Source organism: Betta splendens, chromosome 15 (assembly GCF_900634795.4).
Source record: "Betta splendens chromosome 15, fBetSpl5.4, whole genome shotgun sequence".
Taxonomy (NCBI): Eukaryota; Metazoa; Chordata; class Actinopteri; order Anabantiformes; family Osphronemidae; genus Betta; species Betta splendens.
In genome coordinates this window covers 8,037,728-8,051,520 of record NC_040895.2, presented here as the reverse complement: position 1 = coordinate 8,051,520, position 13,793 = coordinate 8,037,728, and the positions used below count along the sequence as shown (strand labels likewise).

Below are 13,793 nucleotides of genomic sequence, written 5' to 3'. Positions count from 1 at the left end.
AGTGAGAGTGGATTTGACTCTGTTCCTCAAACAGGTGTTAATTGTTCTCTCTGATGGAGGAGGGTTAATCACTGTGGTGAGTGTTGACACAGCGCTCCTGGTTGTCTTATTTCCCAGTCAGAGGCTGAAGTGAGAGCGTTGCAGAGAATCACAGCTGGACTTTGGTTTCCTCTGTTCTCCTTTCCTTCTTCAGTGAGACGCAGATCCGTTGTAAACACGCGGTAGCTGTTGTCCCGCACGTCAAACAAACAAAAAAGAAAACCCGTTTGAAGTGATGAGCCGCAGGGTTCCAGCTCGTTGCATCCTCCCCTGATGACCTCGGGGCACCGATCGTCCGCCTGGGTGAGGAGCTGGGAGCCTGAAGTGGGACGGGCAAAGAGGGGAAGCTCTGGCCCCGTCCCGTCCTCCGCTCATTCACGCAGGAGCTGCAGCCCAGGTGGAAGAGCTCCGCGCTCGCACACGCGCTCCGAAACCGCCGTTCAGCAAAGCGCGTGAGGGAGTTTCCTCCTTTTAACGCCTTGAGGATTATTTTACCTTCACAGGTAACTTCGTTCTGCTCCACGGAATCAGGATTTCGATGCGTTGTTTTTGCTGTAGCGTGACTCCAGTCATTATCCACTTTTCGAATGGTGCGTAATTGCGCGCCGCGTTTTCAACACGTTAGTCTTAAAAATCGCACCTGTGTATTAAACACCGCATGTTTTTATAGAATCAGATGACATTTATATCTATCTTTTTCAACTTTTTAGCCTCACAGTGTCACTCTTTGGTTAATTTTTTTCAGTATTCAGTATTTTGATAGTGCCAAAATAAGAGCCCTGTTTAGTTAATGTTATGTGGATGTTCATATGGCTGATTTAGGAGATATATTCTAAAAGATGAAATGTTTTCCTTTTGTTTGATATTTCTATAAAGCATGTTTGACATCTCTGCCTTGTTTGAAGACGCCAGATTAAGGCCAGGTGGGTTCCACAAGGTCCAGCAGCTTGCTCTGGCTTGCACCAAACCGGTGCCAAACAGAAATAAGAGCGATTCAGCCCCATCTGTGCTCGGTAAATAAATGCTCCAGCAGCAGCAGCAGCAGCAGAATACTAACGATATGACCTTGTAGAGACATGTTAGTTTCCTTTTGTGACTGATCTCTGCTGTGTTCCTTTCGCTGGCTTGTTGCTACAACACTTGGCTCGTGTAATGTGCTTACAGTACAACCCTGTCACACTCGAGCGCTGGGATCTAACGCCGCCTGGCACTGGGTGCGTGTGAGCACCCGCTTCGGTGAAACCAAGTTTTCAACTGCAAGCGTTTCCCTCTGGTGCCTAGTGGGTCCACAAGGAATGTGGGTGCTGCTGAAACGCAGTCCTTGTGCGTCGAAATAAGGCTGCGTGGCCCTAAAGTTCACCTTCTTTGGAAACTCCAGGAGCAGAAGTTTAAAGCACCGGCATCAGTCACTGGTGTGTGTGGTCTGTCCGTTCTTCCAGAAGCTATTGTGCGCCGTCCTTTGAAAACAGGCACCGGCAGCTGCTGTGCATCCTGTTTGCATTATGGCTGGTGTACAGTACCTGTGCCATTCTCGCCAGGTGGGATTTTCACTGCATTATCACATCGCTGCTGCAGCTGAAGTCAAGCCGGCAGAAATTCATTCATGCCCGGAGCAGCTTGGAGTTGTGTAATTGTGCTGAGCGTTTAATCCACATTGTAGTAAGATTTGAGATTTGAAATGAAGTATGCCCTTTAATTCCTTGAACTATGCGACCTGCAGTGGAAGGGCAGCAACCATGCATCTTTTCTCCTTTGCAAAAACCACATCACTTGTTTTGTATGAAGTATCTCAAAGTTAATTGTCGGCATGTGGACGGCTTGTTTGTGTCCCCACCCAGATGAAATTAGATGCTGCAGAATAAGAGTGATATGATGGTGGAGGTGAGGTGAGGTGGCGCTGGGCTATGGACTTAATGGCTCACTTGACGTCGATTACAGGTGGATGCAAACTGTACAGCACTTCCACAGTATGTAAATCAGCCTGGCTGTGATTCATGGTGGCGGTGAGTGTGGAGTCTGAAAGCCCTCACATAGCGTGACATTCTCTACCCGGGCATGTGATAAGTTATCGCACATCTCCGTGGAGTGTGTGTGTGTGTGTGTGTGTGTGTGTGTGTGTGTGTGTGTGTGTGTGTGTGTGTGTGTGTGTGTGTGTGTGTGTGTGTGTGTGTGCGCAGGAAACACCCACCGTGTTGTGTTTTCCCAGGCATATCATTTGCCGTGCATCTCATCTCGGGAACACAAATTAGGAGTTCTCAAATTATTGTTATTTCTTTGCACATGGCGTTTTCCTACAGTGATGTCACCTTTTCCCCTAAAGACGTCCTTACGGGACCAGAGTCGCTGTCGCATCACTTTCTCTGAGCCTGGATTTTCAAAGCGTTGCCGGCGTCGCGCGCAGGAGTGCGACGGCTCGCGTTTGTGTTTGGCCCAGTGGAGCGTGCTCACCTCTCGTGTAGTGGAGGTGTTCATATCTGCCCCAGCTTGTTCCCGGCCTCGGCTTTCTTCCCCCCGCGAGGACAAATGGTAGCCCTGGCGGCGCAGCGGTGATTTAGCTGCCTGTCAAAGCACAGCGCTGTGGAAAAACCACGTCAGTGCTCGTGATGTCAGGTAGAAATGTCGGCCTGCGTTAAGGGAAGTTCTATCACTCCCTCAGTGACACGTGTTCGTGGCACCATACACATTGTCAGCCTTGCTCAAGGGCACACAAACTCCCTGGAGCTGCTGCTGTGGGGCGGCGGTGACGGACGCGCCGCCGCCGTGGTGGGAGGCGCAGCATTCCTCCGTTCAGTCATGGCCTTTCCCAGCAGGCACAGCAGGGGGCGGGGCCGCTCCCCCTCAGGTCCTACTCAGCCCAAACGCCGCCGCTGAGGTCATCGCCGGCGCTGTTATTACTGTACAACAATCCTGCCGCGCTGTTAACACAAGCATTTACTGAGATTTATACCTCTAGCAGAACCTTTAAATGACAGGAGGCAAAGGAGCCAGCTGATCCCAGTTCCTCATTCCGAACGCCTTAAATGATGTTTCTAATTGAGCCTGACTCCTGAGGTAGTTGTCTCGGAGCCCAGATGTGAACTGCGGTGCGTGCGATTGACAGCTACTCCGCTGGAACAGCAAGCACAGACGAGCTGATAACTCAAACCTCATTTGAGGCCTGACAGCGTGAACAGAACAAATCAGAACAAAGGCTTAATTCTTTGTTATCTGCTCATTGTCTTCGTCTCTGTAATTCATCCAAAGAGCCTCTGGATCGCGAATCTCTCTCGTTTCCAGGCGACAGCAAAAGACTTGTGGTTTTTTTCTTCTTTGGAAGCTCGCGCCAGGCCTCCCGGTTGACCCGCTCCTCCAGCCCCGTCGCATCATGACCAGCGCTCCGCCCGCCGCCGTCTGCCTCGGTGAGCCGCCCGTCGCCCTCCCTCCGCAGGCGCCGCCGTTCGCTCCACGTTTCCCCTCCTGGAATCCGGAGCGGCGGCGGCGGCGTGTTTACAGTCAACACGCCGGATGATTATGTTACTTTGTCTGCCGATGTGTGACACTCCCTCTGGCTCGCCCGCAGTGCTCCTCCTCTCCTGCGCTTGCTGGGCCAAGCCCAGCGGATCAAAGAACAAGAAGCCAAAGCAAGGTAGCGGTCATGACTGTAATCAGCTGATAAGCCTGCAATGTGTGTTGGTCCCAGCCTCACTATGGCCCTCAGCTGATTCTAACTCAGAGATATATATTATTATAAGGTGTTTGGAGACCATTGTACGAGCATGTGAGAGAAACCTCTACTTTTTATGCGCTTCCTCTTCCCTGCACAGTGGTTCCAGACATCGCGTGCGACCTGCGCGGGGGACGGATCAACATGCCGGAGTTCATCGTCAAGTGTCCCGCACACTGTAAAGAGTCCAAGCACAAGGTGTACGGAGCAGGCGTGTTCGCCTCCATCTCCAGCATCTGCAACGCCGCCATCCACAGGTCGCCAGTAAACCTCTTCCCTTTCAAAATAAAAGCTCGGGGCGAGGCCCGCGTCTGATGCGAACTGTGCGTCCGCAGTGGCGTCATCACCAACGCCGGGGGCAAAGTGATAGTGAAGAAGGCGCCGGGGCAGGAGAGCTACAAAGGGAGCAGCTCCAACGGCGTGCGCTCGCTGTCTCTGCCCAAGTGGAGGGAGTCCTTCGTCGTCGCAGGTATTAACGATGGCCGTTAGACACCAGGAAGGGACGCCTTGAAATAAGCTGCTCAGCCTCCACGCGTGTGTTGCGTTTCAGCGGGGAAGCCCCAGAAAGGCGTCGTGTACCCGCCTACTCTGGACTACATCCCCACTAAAGCCACCTACGTCCCAGGTGAGAGGCCTCAGCGCCATGATTTACCCGCAGAGTCGCCTTCAGCCCCGTAAATCTGCCGAGCTCTGCTTGTGGGGACAAAGGGCTACCAGACGGCTGGTCGAACCGTTGTAACCGGTGTAAAGGAAGATTCCGCCTGCTGAAGAATGTGAAGAATGTATTACAGCGCCGCAGTAACTGTAGACGCGCTTCCTCCTCTGTCGTCTCCTCACAGGTCAAAGGGAGGCCAAGACCACGACGCCTGAACCCAGCACCACCACAACGCCCAGGCCCACCACCACCACCACCACCACTACCACCACCACCGCGGCTCCCACCACCACCACCACACCTCCACCATCATCCACCACCACCAAGGGCCGAGCTGCTGTTCGAGCTGGTGATTAAAACAAACACACATTTAAACCATAATTATTGGATCTGCGTATGCTGGTGTCCAACTAACAGCATTAGCGAGATGTAGCTGATGCAAGCTTTGATTTGTGTGATGACGATGACGATGAGGATGAAGCTGGGTGATTGCAGCTGGTAATTACGTGTACACCAAATTACAGCTGGTCTGCGACACCAGCTTCATTGCGTATTGCGCTGGTGCGCTTGCCCAGCGGACCTTTCATCGCTCTCATTAAGGCATCGTCAGATGCTAATCGCCGCGCGTTGGACAAAAGACTTCAGAGCTGCGGCGTCTGAAGGCATGTGTTCCACGGAGATGGGCTGAGCGCCAGGCCGGCGTCCAGCCCATCTCCGCCTCCTCTGTAACAGTATCTCCTTCCTCTCCGTGCTGGCACCCTGTCTGTCCCTGTTCTATCCAGGCAGCAGCCACCCGTACCTCGCCTCTCTGGCGGCTGCAAGTTCAAGTAAGTGAAGCAAAGCGCGGCGGCGAAGCTTATCACTGGGGGGTGCGTCACATTTAGCCTGGGGTGTTTGCTGTACAGTATGTGCAATAGAACACATCCACATTCACCCTGGATCAGGGCTTTGAACGCTTTTAAAACCCTGAGCTGCGCTATTGTTACTATTATTGCAACTATCTTGATTTTTGTTGTAAATATTTCTCCGTGAGCTACATCTTTGCCTAAATTTGCCCACGATGTGTTACTGGTGTAGGACTTTCACAGACGGGTCAAGGACGGAGTCCCAGCCAAGGTACAGTACGTCACTGTCTCATTCTGAAGCTCTTGGAAAGCTTTAGAAACAATCAATGACTCAGATTGAACTAAACGTGGCGTCTCTTCAAAGTATTCAGAGGACCTTCCTATTCCAGTAGATTCCCACAGCGTACCAGTGCAGGTAAAGCAAGCTTCAGTCCGTCACTCGCTTTGTCCATGTTTGCTTTGCCTTCCTTTATGCTAAGCTCAAAACTCTGCGTGTGTGTGTGTGTGTGTGTGTGTGATCTGTCAGCTGCTTTAATAAACCACCTTGAGCACAATACAGAGTTGGCTCATTCTGGACTCGGGAACCAGAACGCTCCGGAATGGCCAAGCATCTGTTTTGCGGATGTTAAAACAAATCATGATGATCTAATAGCTTTAATTTTATTCCTCGTTCTCCAATTTTTGCCCCCAGGTGTTCGCAGGCCCGAGACAGGGGCGACTCGAAGGCAGCCGTCCTCTCCAGCTGTCCCAGGTCAGCCTCGTCAAAACACACACACACACACACACACACACACACACACACACACACACACACACACACACACACACACACACACACACACACACAGACACACACACACACGCACGCAGGCACGCACGCACGCACGCACGCACGCACGCACGCACGCACACACACACACACACACACACACAGGTAGAGCAAGGGCAATGCAGGACACAGATCTGTTGGAACAAGAATCCACTAGACATGAAGACACGGGCTGCTGTGAGTCTGGCTCATCGGCCCCTCTGGTTTCACCTCCGAGGTCACCACTTATCATGCCCATCAAGCATCTCGGCTAACATTCCTTTGCGATAACCGCTGTTCTCTGTCATCAGGCACATCCTCTCCTTTGTGTTTTCATTTTCTAAGATGAAAAGAGGCAAATGAGGCTCAGTTTAGGTCTGTAAATGCTCCCAGTGTATGTCCTTTAGTTTTTCGATTTCATGCTGCGGAGCGTAACTGAAGCAGAACAGCTGAGCTGAATCTGTGGATGAGGCCTGAAGTTCTTTTCCGCCCCACTCTTCCTCTGTTTCTCATTTCTACACACAGCTTTTAACAGGGTTCATCCGGCCTCGCCCGAGCGGACTCCAACCATGAGCCAGTCCAGCCCTGGTAAGTGTCTCCAGACCCGGACACCTGTAATGTACAGTTGTGATCAGACAGGGAAATAACGACAGCCATAAACCAGTGGTAGAGAGGTTTTATAGAGCAGCACTGATGTTTACTCTCTGTGGGATGCTCTGGTTCAACGCGGACACTGGGTTCACTGGAACCAGCAGGAGGAAACGGGTCAAGAGTAGGTCAAGGAGCCCAGATGAGCGATGATGTGATAACATTATCCAAAAAATCCTTTCTCATTCAGATCAGACCAAGGAGATGAATGCACATTGTCTGTGCTGTTATAATATTCCTTATAACAAACGCTACAGCACCAGAAGGGTCCAGTCTGCAGCCTGTCAGGAATAGAAAGCTGTCACCATTCAAACCAGGCGAGGTTTGGCTCACTGAGGAATGCGCTTTGGTTTTTGCTTCGGTGGAATTCAAACCCCATGAATCCTTAAAATACAACAGGACTCCCTCCATGGAAATGATACAGCAGCTGATTGTACGATGTGAAAACACACGTCGCTTAGCTACTCAACCTGATGGACATAACGTTTAGAGCAGAGAAGGAGCTCTGTGATAACAATGTGATGCTTTATTGAACGCCTCAGGGAAATTCTTCCTGCTAGAGGTCAGAGGTCAGGATGAGCCGCAGAGCAGCTGACAGATCAGCGTTCTCAAGGACACTCTAGCACAGTAGAAGCACTCTGACATTTGATTTACCGGTTGCAGGCTTTTCGCCGGGGTCACTGCTCCACCCAAACAGGTGTTCGCGGCCATTGTCGACCTGGAAATCTGCTTTTGACAGAGATTTTAGAAGAGCCATGGTCAGGTGTGAGCATTCAGGAGGCTGCCTCTCATGTTAGGGCTGCTCTGCCTCTCATGCTCTGCTCTGACCTTCTGGCCGCAGTGACCACTGAACCGTCTACGATCAAGAGTTTAATTCAACTCTTTCAAAGCAGCGTCTCATCTAAAGCAGCGAGGCTTTGACCAGCAGCAGATGACGCTAATCTCTGCTTGCTATTATCTACACTGTCCCTGGTTTGACACCACTTTTAGAATAATACTCCCACGCTTGACTGGGCGGCGGGATGGTCTCCCTCATCCCGGTCCGGTCAACAAAGGCCCGGCTCGCTGGCTGCGTCTGGATGGGAACCTCGGTGCCCGGGCTGTGTTTGTGTAAGCCGCCCCAAGCCCAGCAGGGGGGGGGTGGAGTGTGTGGTCAGGCCTCCGTATGACAGCTGTCTGGGCTTCACATTCGAATTAACACGGATTCATGCAAAGATCAGTCCTCCCTCTATTTCCTGCAGGATTCAGTGGTTAAAAGCAGTCGCTCTTCATTAAAACAGCCTCGCGTTGCTCAGCTATGGTCTGTTTGAGTGTCTACTACAGCCTACTGTAGGTCTAGGGTTTAATGCAAGCCTGAACATTCGACGCATACCCCTCTAATAGTGCGGCTGTTTAATGGAGGTCACACGTGTTGCTCCTCCTCGATGCTCGTCTTGAACGCAGCTTTCTCGCATTTTTCCCTCCACAGCGTTTCCCAGAGGGGACTGGCTGCGCTTTGCTCATCCTGATTGGTTCCCCGGCGCCAGACGGACGTCAGGTATTCCGGACTTTCTTATTCTACTTATGGTATATAAGAATATATTGCAGTTTGAATGTTATGTTATATTGAATGTTCACACTGAGAAAGACCGATGGCCGCAGGGTGTGTAATTAATCGTTGATTGATGATGATGAAAATGTTGAAAATGATTCATTTTTTTAAAGCTTTTCACAGATTTTATTGCGACAAAATGTAGCATGCCTCACATCATTTATGGCAAAAATCAAACGCTAACTGCTGGTGATTTGATCTACAAATTGCAGCAGAGGCCAATTTGAAAATCATTTGTCTGAATCAGCATTAGAGCTCACTGTAAATATAACCCTGCCTCCACCTTCTCTGCTGCACATGCAGATGTTGGCTATGCAGCTCCAGACTCAGGCTACACATGGAGCGAGACAGACACACCTGAGACTGCAGGTAGGGTACATAACCCCCCCCCCCCCTTTTTGACGGCCGTGGGGTCCTCACTCCTCCACTGTGGAAGGAGCACCCTGTATCCATTAAGGCTGCATGTGCATGTTTGTGTGACTGGTGAACTCCAGCATCTGCCGGACATGTACAGTATGTGTTGAATTGGCTCCACGTGTAAGTACACGTCTCCCGGGACTCCATCGTTCACCATCTGCCCGCCGTGCGGCCTGTGAGTCCTGTGAAGAGTGAGGAAGACGAGCACAGGGCGGGTTTATCGTCCGTGCATGTGATGCTGATGATTCTGCACAAAGCCAGTGTTTCCAGTGGTGTGGGGTTGGTCGGTGGGGGCGGTTTGACCAATCGCAGCCATGGAAACGTGTGCTTTTTCCCTCTGACGTTCAAGGTGGTCTTACTAATGGGTTTGTAAACATCCCCCTCTAGCTCGGGATCACAGGCCTGATCTGTCAGAGTATGAGCGCTGGTTTTATAACTATGGACCATACCGTAAGTGTTCTTCTGTTCTTCTCACTGGGGACTAACAAGAGGTGGGGTGTGCAGTTCAGTCATACATACTGTATGTGTTGGTTGTGATTGTGTGTGAACGTATATTGTTTATATATATACATATTTTTTTATATGTTTAATGTTCTGACACTTTCACATTTAAGGTGAGATCCATGTGTTATTGCTATTGTTTCATTAGTAGATACAGAATTTTAAGTCAAATGTCTAAGTCTGGTTCTGTTTAAAACTGTATAATTATTATTTTTAAACTTTGAGTCTTCTAATATTACACACAACGTTTGCGGGCTTAACTTCTTCTTTTGAACCTCTGAGTGATTCATGCACAGTGTTTGATGGGTGTATCTGGTGGTCCTGCATCAGTTCTTTCATCTAATTGTGTTTAACCGTTCATATAAACAGAAAACACGGTGATTTTCTTTTTTCGCCGTTCCGTCACCATTAACACCAAAAACATAGACTTGCTGAGGGCTCGGTAAACTGAAGGGGCATTCACAAAGCCCACACTGTCAGATTACAGGCCTCCGTCTATTTACTGACAAAAAAAACATTCTCCAGATCTAAGTAGAAGGGACATGGTTTGGAAAACCAAGCGGTTGAGCCGTTTCCAGTGCGCGCCACAAAAATACCACCACGCATCCAAGTGAATCAGTCGTGGAGCTGATGGGAGCAGGCTGCGTCTTACGACAGTGTGTGTGATCACTGACAATGTCTTCACAGCGCCGCGGCCCAGTGACTCTGATGCCAACCGCAAAGTGCAAGTGGATTCAGTCCATACTAGAGGTGAGTGGCGGTTACCATGGCTACAAACATCTGTTTCGGCCTACGAGGGCATCACTGGGAGGTTAGTATGATTTGTATATTTGCTGTATATTTGTAGTGGAGCCAGTTGATGCCTGGAAGCCAGACGTAAACCTCTATGAGTCAGGTAAGGGGCTCTTTTTTCTGCCTCCACAATAATCAGTTTGCCAGTAATTCTCATTCCTGACTGCGAGTGCAAACCAAACAGAGGCTATCCGAGGAAATGCATCTGGATTCGCCTGTAATTGAAGGGATCTGGAGTGCGATGGCATGTTTGCTTGGGGATAAGATCAGTTCCTGTTGTGTATAATGTTTGCCACAAAAAAACACTGGAGAAGAGTAGGAATGTTAGAATAACATACTGCATTTACATGATAACATGTAACTTGGGTTTTGTGATGGATGCAAATGTCATGACCAAGTCAAACAGAACCAGCCCTAAGGATTGTGATTTAACTGAATTCAGCCCCTTGTGTGTTTCTCAATGCTCAGGCTTCAGCCTCAGGGAGCAAGAACCTGCACCCAGAGCCCCAGAGCCTGTTTCCCAGGGAGACCCAAGTAGGTTGCAGTTGTGTTTCCGTCTTCAGGGTGACCTACTTCAACACTGACACGCTGTCTGTTTGCAGACTGCAAGGTGGACCTGGCGTTCCTAATGGACGGCAGCTGGAGCATCGGGAAGCGGCGCTTCAAGATCCAGAAGGACTTCCTAGCTGAGGTGGCGCAGGCCATTAACGTGGGTGTGGCTGGGCCCATGATGGGCATCATACAATACGGGTAACCTCGCTGCTCCTCGGGTGTCGCTGCGTCCATCTGTCAAGTAGGAGCCCGTGACCTGATTGCTCCTTGACTTGTGTGAAGGGATGACCCTGTGACAGAGATCAACCTGAAGTCCCACTCCAGCTCCAGGGAGATAAAGGCAGCCATCGATAAGATTGTGCAGAAGGGAGGCCTCTCCAATGTGGGTGAGTGACCGGTTGGCTACCAGCTATAGTAAATGCCTACAAACGCAAGTGTGAAAGCAAGAGGGGGGCAATTATCGCGTGGTTTACTGCCCGGGCACATTTTCACATGCAAGGATAGAATTAAATCTAAATCTGATGCAAGACACTGCGAGCTAAATTACAGTCTTGATGCTGGGAGTCGTGTCTTTCTCCTGCTCTGACCCAAGTGTTGGTTTTACCAGCCGTTGGGGGTCAGCTCCCGCAGGACAAGTGCTGTTTTTCTGCCTCGCTTGGTGCGTCAGCACGCATCCACAGCCACATGTGTCTTTATGACTTGCTAAATTTTGCGTCCTGATACAAAGATTGCAGATTGTTTTGTTTTTCCAGAAGTGCCTTCTCATCATATATAGTGTAAGTGGTTGCACGGGCCTCACTAGAGCCACCCATGCTCTGCCGTCCTCAACCGCCAACCATCCTCAGCCTAAATGATGGCCTCTCCTTCACGCCCGCGTTGTGACCGTCTCTCTGCTGCCCCCTGGTGTCCCGACAGGAAAGGCCCTCTCCTACATCAACAAACAGTACTTCAGCGACGCCAACGGGAACCGCGGGGGGGCTCCGAACGTGGCCGTGGTGCTGGTGGACGGCTGGCCCACGGACAAGGTGGAGGAGGCGTCGCGGCTCGCTCGGGAGTCCGGCATCAACATCTTCTTCGTCACCATCGAGGGCCCCGACGACAACGAGAAGCACAACTTGGTCGAGGCCCACTTTGTTGACAAGGTGGAGTGTCCTCGCAGATGTGTGAGTGTCGGGTTGGTCCCGGTGTGAGGCACGGTGTGCTCTTCCCCCCCCCCAGGCTGTGTGCAGGACCAACGGCTTCTTCTCCCTGCCCGTGGCCAGCTGGTTCGCCCTGAGGAAGGCCGTGCAGCCGCTGGTGAAGAGGCTGTGCGACACGGACCGCCTGGTGTGCAGCAAGACCTGCCTCAACGCCAACGACATCGCCTTCGTCATCGACGGCTCCAGCAGCGTGGGCACCGGCAACTTCCGCACCGTGCTGCAGTTCGTGGCCAACGTCACGCGCGAGTTCGAGATCTCCGACACGGACACGCGCGTGGGCGCCGTGCAGTACACCTACGAGCAGAGGCTGGAGTTCGCCTTCGGCCAGTACGACAGCAAGGCCGAGCTGCTGAACGCCATCAAGCGCGTCAACTACTGGAGCGGCGGGACCAGCACCGGCGCCGCCATCACCTACGCCGCGGAGCAGCTCTTCAGCAAGTCCAAACCCAACAAACGCAAAATCATGATCGTCATCACGGACGGGCGCTCCTACGATGACGTCAGAGCCCCCGCCCTGGCGGTGCATCGCCAAGGTGAGATGTGTCCACAGCCAGCTTGTTTCTCCTGGTGTGTGTGCGTGTGTGTGTGTGTGTGTGTGTGTGTGTGTGTGTGTGTGTGTGTGTGTGTGTGTGCGTGTGTGACCGTCTGCCTTCTCCCGTGCTGCAGGTGTGATCGCCTACTCCATCGGCATCGCCTGGGCGGCCCAGGACGAGCTGGAGTACATCGCCACAGACCCGGACAAGGAGCACTCCTTCTTCGTGGACGAGTTCGACAACCTTTACAAATTTGTGCCCAAGATCATTCACAACATCTGCCAGGAGTTCAACTCGCAGCCCAGAAACTGAGCGACGGGTGGGGGGGGGGGTCGATCCTGGGCCGTCTTTAAGCAACACTGACAGTAGATTTACTCTGTTTCCCAGATGGTGGTGCTGAATTGAGCAGGGAGGGGGTTTGACTTTAGGTGAGGATTGGAGATTTGAATAAAACAAAAAAAGCAAAAGCGTTCTAAATGAGTGATTGGTGCTAATGACAAAAAGGGTTGATGTGCAGTGTTGACATCTGACGCTGAGGTTCCAGTTCTACTTTGTTTGTGCCATAAGGAGAACAGATTGTTAATAATTCTTTACAATGTCTGTACCACTTCCTATTAAGGGATGGTTTTATAAGTTGTACCTAAGAGTTTAGGTCATTTTAATGAACAAGCCATAGTTTGAACCTTTGGGTTGCCACACTGCAGAATTCCTGTAGAGTTACAGCCATGAGACTTCTGCTTTTTATAGTTTTAGTCAATCCAAGCCTCAGATTCACCGTTGAGCTCAGGGAAAAGAGCTGCAGAGCACAATCTAACAACTGTTAGATGGTGTATAACAAATGCAAACTGGGAAACCTGGAGGTAATTGTAAACAATACAACTCTTAGACAGAACTTATAGAACCTTTCGAAGAAATGGTATTAAACAACCTCACGTGGTACCGATGTATTTAAAGCATGCTTAGCACTTCCTCTTCTGGCTTAATACAGTACATTTCATAAACCTAATAATATGATGCTTTTTCATACAATTCTCCGTAGAGAAGAAATCCTGGTGCTTTGTGATCTTCCTCATAGGAGAGATTTGTTAGTGGGGACCTTGTTAAAGGTCCTCGGAGACTATGGTGCTGTGCAAAATGCAAAAGATGAAACAAGGCAGTGGACTTCGACGACAACACACACACTTGGATGTGTTTGTTCAGAGCGATGGCCAAGGATGGAAGCGATTCATTTCATCACTCCTGTCTTCAAATTATGTGGTTGCTTCAGACGATGCAGGCATTTCTCACTTTTGTTTGAAGAGTATTTATGATTTTCTCCCTCCTATGCTGCTTGTACATATGCGTATTAAAGGTTTAGTGCTACTAATATTCAGGTAATTGATCAGAATTTTTAACCATTTTTAATAAAATAAAGAAAATTAAAAGAACCTAACGTGACTTTTCTCTTTTTTTGTATTTATTTGTTATTCCAGTAACGTATCTGTACCAAATCTGATTCAGTTCTTCAGGT

At 50.3% G+C, this 13,793-nt stretch overlaps 1 protein-coding gene across 10 annotated transcripts; it reads left to right on the top strand.

Moving 5' to 3' along the window:
- Positions 1 to 253: 253 nt before the first annotated feature.
- vit (vitrin) lies at positions 254 to 13,710 on the top strand. Of its 10 annotated transcripts, none has more exons than XM_029127791.3 (23): positions 254 to 542; positions 945 to 1,052; positions 3,356 to 3,437; positions 3,599 to 3,664; positions 3,843 to 3,999; positions 4,078 to 4,211; positions 4,293 to 4,367; positions 4,582 to 4,746; positions 5,180 to 5,224; positions 5,475 to 5,513; positions 5,607 to 5,993; positions 6,576 to 6,638; positions 8,167 to 8,235; positions 8,593 to 8,658; positions 9,094 to 9,156; positions 9,895 to 9,957; positions 10,055 to 10,102; positions 10,468 to 10,533; positions 10,602 to 10,749; positions 10,834 to 10,937; positions 11,467 to 11,693; positions 11,770 to 12,283; positions 12,417 to 13,710. In XM_029127791.3, the coding sequence occupies exons 3-23, from the start codon at positions 3,404 to 3,406 to the stop codon at positions 12,593 to 12,595; spliced, it is 2,712 nt and encodes a 903-aa protein (XP_028983624.1). In that variant the 5' UTR covers positions 254 to 542; positions 945 to 1,052; positions 3,356 to 3,403; the 3' UTR covers positions 12,596 to 13,710. The 10 variants fall into 10 exon arrangements, with proteins under 10 accessions (XP_028983624.1, XP_028983623.1, XP_028983622.1 ...); XM_029127794.3 differs by lacking the exons at positions 254 to 542; positions 945 to 1,052 and adding an exon at positions 585 to 629 and having other exon boundaries at positions 5,607 to 5,657; positions 5,934 to 5,993; XM_029127790.3 differs by lacking the exon at positions 945 to 1,052 and having other exon boundaries at positions 3,316 to 3,437.
- Positions 13,711 to 13,793: the final 83 nt, after the last annotated feature.

Bases quoted from the DNA above. Each gene is read 5' to 3' on its own strand.
- vit (XM_029127788.3), top strand. The intron at 3,665-3,842 runs GTAGCGGTCATG...TTCCCTGCACAG, and splicing joins GAACAAGAAGCCAAAGCAAG to TGGTTCCAGACATCGCGTGC. The intron at 10,938-11,466 runs GTGAGTGACCGG...GTGTCCCGACAG, and splicing joins GGGAGGCCTCTCCAATGTGG to GAAAGGCCCTCTCCTACATC.